This window comes from Epinephelus lanceolatus, chromosome 9 (genome assembly GCF_041903045.1).
Source record: "Epinephelus lanceolatus isolate andai-2023 chromosome 9, ASM4190304v1, whole genome shotgun sequence".
NCBI classification, from domain to species: Eukaryota; Metazoa; Chordata; class Actinopteri; order Perciformes; family Serranidae; genus Epinephelus; species Epinephelus lanceolatus.
In genome coordinates this window covers 37,463,349-37,469,666 of record NC_135742.1, presented here as the reverse complement: position 1 = coordinate 37,469,666, position 6,318 = coordinate 37,463,349, and the positions used below count along the sequence as shown (strand labels likewise).

General features: G+C 41.3%; 1 protein-coding gene across 1 annotated transcript; it reads left to right on the top strand.

Moving 5' to 3' along the window:
* The first annotated feature begins 1,080 nt into the window (after positions 1-1,080).
* On the top strand, positions 1,081-6,064 carry myl2b (myosin, light chain 2b, regulatory, cardiac, slow). Its single transcript, XM_033620045.2, has 7 exons — positions 1,081-1,217; positions 2,849-2,938; positions 3,051-3,126; positions 5,295-5,399; positions 5,487-5,565; positions 5,643-5,691; positions 5,804-6,064. Exons 1-7 carry the CDS (start codon positions 1,215-1,217, stop codon positions 5,906-5,908), a joined length of 507 nt encoding a protein of 168 aa, XP_033475936.1. The 5' UTR covers positions 1,081-1,214; the 3' UTR covers positions 5,909-6,064.
* Positions 6,065-6,318: the final 254 nt, after the last annotated feature.

Sequence of the window (6,318 nt, the reverse complement as noted above, 5' to 3'; positions counted from 1 at the left end):
TGAACTACTGTATTTAATTTATGTTACAGATGTACACAAAGGAGAGTGGGCCTCCTGTTATTTAGTTTGTTGTTGGTATTGAGGGAAGGGTGGTGGTTCTTCCTGTACTGTTTTGTACTGTATCATGCTCTGCTGTAATGGTGCTGCTTTTGTCTTGTGCAGTTGTTTAATCGTTTGTTTTTAAACTCCACTACACTTATATTTATTGCTCTAGAAAAAGACCTCTACTATTGTCATCTGGAAGGACTAGTCCATCACCGAGGCCTAGCTGTTCAGTTTCCCTAGTTGCATTTCAGTTGGCTTTTCATGCAGTCAGTTGATGGTCACTTTGGCTGACAGATAACATCCAGCATGCACCCCTGAATTTGCAGCCTCCCACTACAGAGTTATCCTGATTGGCCACCTCAAATCTCGGATTTGGGAAATAAGAGGAGGTTAAGGACAGACCCATGCTGACGCTACTAAAAGCCTAAAATGTGATCGTTTGTATTCTAACACATTTTCTTTGACCAGTGTCTTGTAGGCCTGTTTTACTTTAATACAGTTGATGTCTAAAGGATACTTCTTGATATTTGTGCCCATCTGTGTTAAGGACACAAAGCAAAGATCTGTGGCTGAGTGTATCATTATCTATACTAGTTCACTTTCATGAATTGACAACTGTCCAACATTGTAAGAGCATGACAACATTGTTCATAAAACGCATGATATGAACATGATATGAACTAATGTTTTCCACAGCATAGCGTGCTGTAGATGATCATAGTCTTATTGGGGCTCAGAACACTTTAGCTAACAGTTCCATTTATTGTGCTACCAAGAAACAGCTCCAATCATAACATCGTTTCAGTCCCTCTGGAGCACTAACAGGACAGCTGGGTGATGGATCCCATCGAGTGCAACTGTCAGTCTAAAACAACTGTCCATTGTGATCCAAAGCTATGTCCTGTTGTTATTCCTGGGTCTCAGTAATGGGGTATGTGTATTTGGCTATTATCCCTAAATCTCATGAACTCTGACAATGGAGGGTGGCAGTGGTGGTGAGGGAATAGTCTTCTTTACCTGGGCCTCTGACTAAACAAGGCATGGAGTATTTATAGCCCATAAGCATGCGCCATAATGCAGGGGAGCGGGGTCAGTATATCTACCCCTTGTTTTGCTTGTCGCTCCGTCATAAAGCAGCGAGGATATTGCTCATCAGCTACCACTGAAATATGGTAAGTGAACACAGATTTTATTCCCATTGCATGTAATCTTGTTTATATCACCACCAGACTGCAGGGAGACATTCTGTTTCTGCTAAATGTGTTAATATAGTATTTTATATATTCATGATATACAGTCATGGCATATTTTGATGAATTATACATCTTGATCTACTCTCACCAATGATAATGAATCAATATAGCCCATGTCAATATGCTTATGGGTACTGAATATAGATCAACAACAAAAATCATCATAGGACAGCACTCCAGTTGTCCTATTGATGACTTATTGATCATGTTTGCCTACTCACAATGCTGAAATGAAATAAAAGCTATATGAATTGGTAATTCTAACATGGAAAGGAGAACAAGAGAGAGGAAACATGATATAAAGGAAAAAGGGAAGAGGATGAGACAAGGGAAGTGTGGAGGAAAGAAGACAAAACGAGGACAGGAACCAAGATGAGAGAAGAAAGGGAAAGAGAAGGGGGAGTAGAGACAAAGGAAACAAGGAGAGGTGTTAGAAGAGGAGGGAAGGAAAGGAATTAAAGACAGAAGAGGAACGAGGGGTGGTAGAGGGAGAGAGGAAATGAGGACAGGAGAGGAAAGGGGAGAAAAGGAGTTAAAAAAGAAGAGGAGAGGAGACAATAGAGGAGAAAGGGAAAGGAGAGTAAATATAGAGGTGAGGAAAGAGGAGAAAAAGGGGGGAATTAAAATGGAAGAGGAGAGGAGAGGAAGTGAGGAGAGGAAAGTAAAAGGAGAGGAAGGGGGAAGAGTAGAGGAAATGAGAAGAAACAAGAAGAGCAAAGAGCATGACAGGAGACAATAAAGGAGGTGAGAGGAAATGGAGGAAGGAAAGGAGAGGAGCAACAGGTACAGGCTACAAACAGATTAAGAATAAGTGAATGCATCATTTTGATCTCTGAAGTTTCTGTTGGTCCTGTCAGGATGATCGGCACTGGGCAGCATCAAGAAACAGCACATTCTGCATCCCATCCCATGATTGCATGAATCCTCTTAAAACAAAATAAAGAAATAAATGAAGCTGAGCGCCAGAGGTCCCGTCCATGAGATATAGAAGTGCTCGAGAGCTAATCCACAACAGGGGTTAGACAGCAGCTGTCGAGAGGCCCGTGAATCCAACCAATATGATGTCATCGCACTGCATCCCCTTTACACTGTTTTTCACAGTTCCTTGGCAGTCATGTAAATAACTCGACATAATCCTTGCCTCCCAGGGATTTCTGATCAAACAGGGCTCAGTGTACCCTCCTGTCATCACCCAGGCCCTATAGAATAATCCCCCGTGTGATCCTGGGACTGTGGGAGTGCGGGCAGCAGACCACACCCTCCCCAGGCTTAGTCTGCATTCTCACAAAATTGGAGGCTTGAGTAAATATTTCCATAACAAACTGACAGTGTTTGTAATCCCTCCTAATGAAATGCGTGCCCCGGTATAAACCTTGCCTGTTGTGCAATTAATGCCCCCACACTCTGTAAGTTTGCTGATCATTGGCTCGTTATCATAAGCACATGTGTCACAGTGAAACCGATAATGAGTGAAGCTGAAGCAGAGAGCCAGGTGATGATCGTGCCATTAGTATTGGATCTAATTAGAGCATCATTGTCAAACCCCGCAGGCACCCAAGAAAGCAAAGAAGAGAGCGGAGGGAGCCAGCTCCAATGTGTTCTCCATGTTTGAACAGGCCCAGATCCAGGAGTTCAAAGAAGTCAGTGCTCTGCCAAATGTTTTCTTTCACATTGAATATGAGCAGTTTACACTGTGGTGAATGCTCACTGTGCACACTGGAGACACAGCATGTAACACTGAATCCTCTGCAGGCTTTTACGATCATGGACCAAAACAGAGACGGTTTCATTGACAAGAATGACCTGAGAGACACTTTTGCAGCTTTAGGTAGGACCACCTGTGTGTGTTTACATGTATATGTGTCTTTTGTGTTGTGAGGTATCAACATTGTCACATTTCATAAACGTGTACCCAGCTGTGAACCTTGTTAGAGCTGAAGCGGTTGGTGGATTGGCAGAAAATGATTATCTGTTCAAAGTTATTTTTCAAGCAAAAATCCCAAACATTATCTGGTCCTTGCTTTTCTTTTGTCTTATCTAATGTCAACATCTTTGTCTTTGGACTGTTGCTAAGACAATAAACACATCTGAAAGTGTCACCTGAGGTTTCTGGGATATTATAATAAGTGTTTTTCACTTTTTTAAACATTTTATTACAAAGTTGTAAGCACTGATTCAACATTAGGGGGGACCAAACCTGAGGTGGTCATGTTACCTTTTCATGCATGTCATAGCTTAAGTGGTATTATTATTGATATGATGTTACAATACGTTTCCCATCAACAGTTGATGGGAACATCAACAGATCCTAACTTTAGACAAAGATAGCAAGTGGGATACGCTCAGAATGTAACAGCTGAATGCTAACTAATTCATGATGTTTGCCTGCTTGCCTTCTGACAGGAATTCAGCATAACACTGTGAGAAGATAATCATTCATACTATTGTCATTATAGCCATCTTTCCACCAAAAACTGTTGGTATAGTACCTACAGAACCATAGGTAACCCATACGGACATGTGCCTTAACCTTAGATGCCATGAGCGTTTCCACCGCAGGTAGTAATCATAAATGTAGGTAGGGCTGTTTTTACTCACTGCTCCGTCCAGCTCTTGCTGTATTTCATCTTCACTGGTGATAGAAAGGAATGTCTGCACCTCATTTATCGTCCACGAAATGGGGTTGGCACTGCGACATTTTCAGGACAAAAAAAACCAGGCTGGAGTAAGAGTCTCTCTCGATATTTAAAAATAGCAGGTTTGTGCGCTGAGTCCTTGTTGAACAAGAGCAGGGGTAAAATGCTGCCAGTGCTCACTAGAATGACACTCCAACATGTTTTTTACCCAAGTGAGAAAACAGAATATTTGCAGTTCACATACTGATGAAATTCATATATTTTTTTAAACGTTTGAAGATGCACTCCTTACTAAAGGGTATGTCATCCAAGAGAGACAGTGATAGTTATTTTTGTACACTTCATTTCGTTGTACTTGTACAATGACAATACAGAAATCTAAAAACAAATGGAATGGTTAGAGATGTCATATGTGTGTTGATGGATTCACGTCCTCGACTCATACATTGAGTAACATTACAAGTAAATGTTCCAACTTAAAAGTTGCCAGTGGCTGCTGGCAGTGGCCTTTGGGGTGCACAGGGAATTAAATTATTTGTCCTCTATCTTTAGCCAGCTAACTGCTAACTAGTAAGGATGAAGAAGCAACAAAAAATCTTTTCATTTTATAGTTAGTGTTATAGTTTTAAAAACTTGCCACGGTTTTAACAGTGGTTACATAATCTTTAACCAGCCACAACTTAGCCCTGAGCAAGAGTGACGGTTCTCTATTGACCAATCAACAGACTACAGTGTTTCTAGCTCCACCTTTTAGCATCAGATCCGTGTGATAGGTACCCCAACAGAGGGGTGATGAAAAATGGGGACAGTATGGAACAGTTCTGTTGGTACCATCCACAACTTTTCACAGTGGAAATGGAAAAATAACCGTTCTAATGTGTACTGAACTGAAGTAAACTGCTTGGTGGAAACAAGGCTGTTCATAACACTTTACAAAAACTATTACAGTCGACTGTGAGGCTATGTATCTCTCACATATTTTAGTCTTCCACTTCTTGATACAGTTGAAAGACAGTACAGTGTTTGACATTGATTGTACCTACCCACAGCCATCTAGCAACAGCTTCTGCTGGGGCACCACAACACCACTTGGATAATCCACATGCAGAACTGTAGTTGTACTAAAACCAGTAGTAATAATAACAGCAATTTGTTAAGTAAAGTAGAATAGTATAGAAGTAGTGGCTTGTTTTATAAGGCAACATAGGCAGCTGCCTAACTCTGATCTGCTACTGGTCCACCTTTGACCAAAACGCTTCATCAACAAACTGAGAAATTAACAGTCGGATTGATCAATAATGGAAATAATCGTTAGTTGCAGCTTTAAACTCACTCCACTTTATCTGCCATCCTTCTCTAGGCCGTTTAAATGTCAAGCAAGAAGAGATTGATGAGATGCTGAAGGAGGCACCAGGACCAATTAATTTCACTGTCTTTCTCACCATGTTTGGAGAGAAACTAAAAGGTGAGGGGGGGGGGGGGGGTTCATTGCAATTCTTAGAAAAAGATGTTACTTTTTCTAAGACTCACAGCTGCCACTGTTCATCTTCAGGTGCTGACCCAGAGGAGACCATCCTCAACGCTTTCAAAGTCTTCGATCCTGAGGGGAAAGGAACGTTAAAGAAAGACTAGTGAGTAACAGTGTAGTGCTCTGTTGTAGGATGAGGAGCCAATCCAGTCTGCTGATCATCGCTGCTTGTCTTCACAGTGTGACCGAGATGCTGACGACCCAGGCAGACAGGTTCTCCCCTGAAGAGGTCAGAGCTCCACCTCAGATGATGTTACAGTATGACATTGTTGAGTTTGAACTAAGGATATTCCTCACTCCAAATGGCAATCCTGTTTTTATTTTTCACTTCATGCCCATAGATGGAACAGATGTTTGCATCATTCCCACCAGATGTTGCAGGAAACCTAGACTACAAGAACCTGGTCTACGTCATCACACATGGTGAAGAGAAAGACCAGGAGTAGATGATGTCCTCTGAACATTTAAACCATTGAGTCATGTTTGTGCTGAATTTAGTTGTAGCATGTACAGGTTTATCTCTTACTAAATTACGTAGATGTTATCTATTGATATGTATGAGGTGAAATTAAAAGTACATGTGACCACATGTTTTGACATTACTGGCTCTGAGATATCTTTGCTGAATGAATAAATGAAGGGAGTGTTGATATCACTGGCAGTAGCACTGAAAAAGACATGTGCAAAGGTCCGCTCATTTATATTTGCACAACCATAGTTTTGATGACGTGGGAGATTTCCAGTGGTCAGGATGTTAAACATGCAGGCCTGAGGATGTTAGTTAATCCCAGTGAATAAAAACAACAAGTACTCTTTTCCATTTGGTTCCAGGGAGATAGATTTGTTTGCAGCTTTA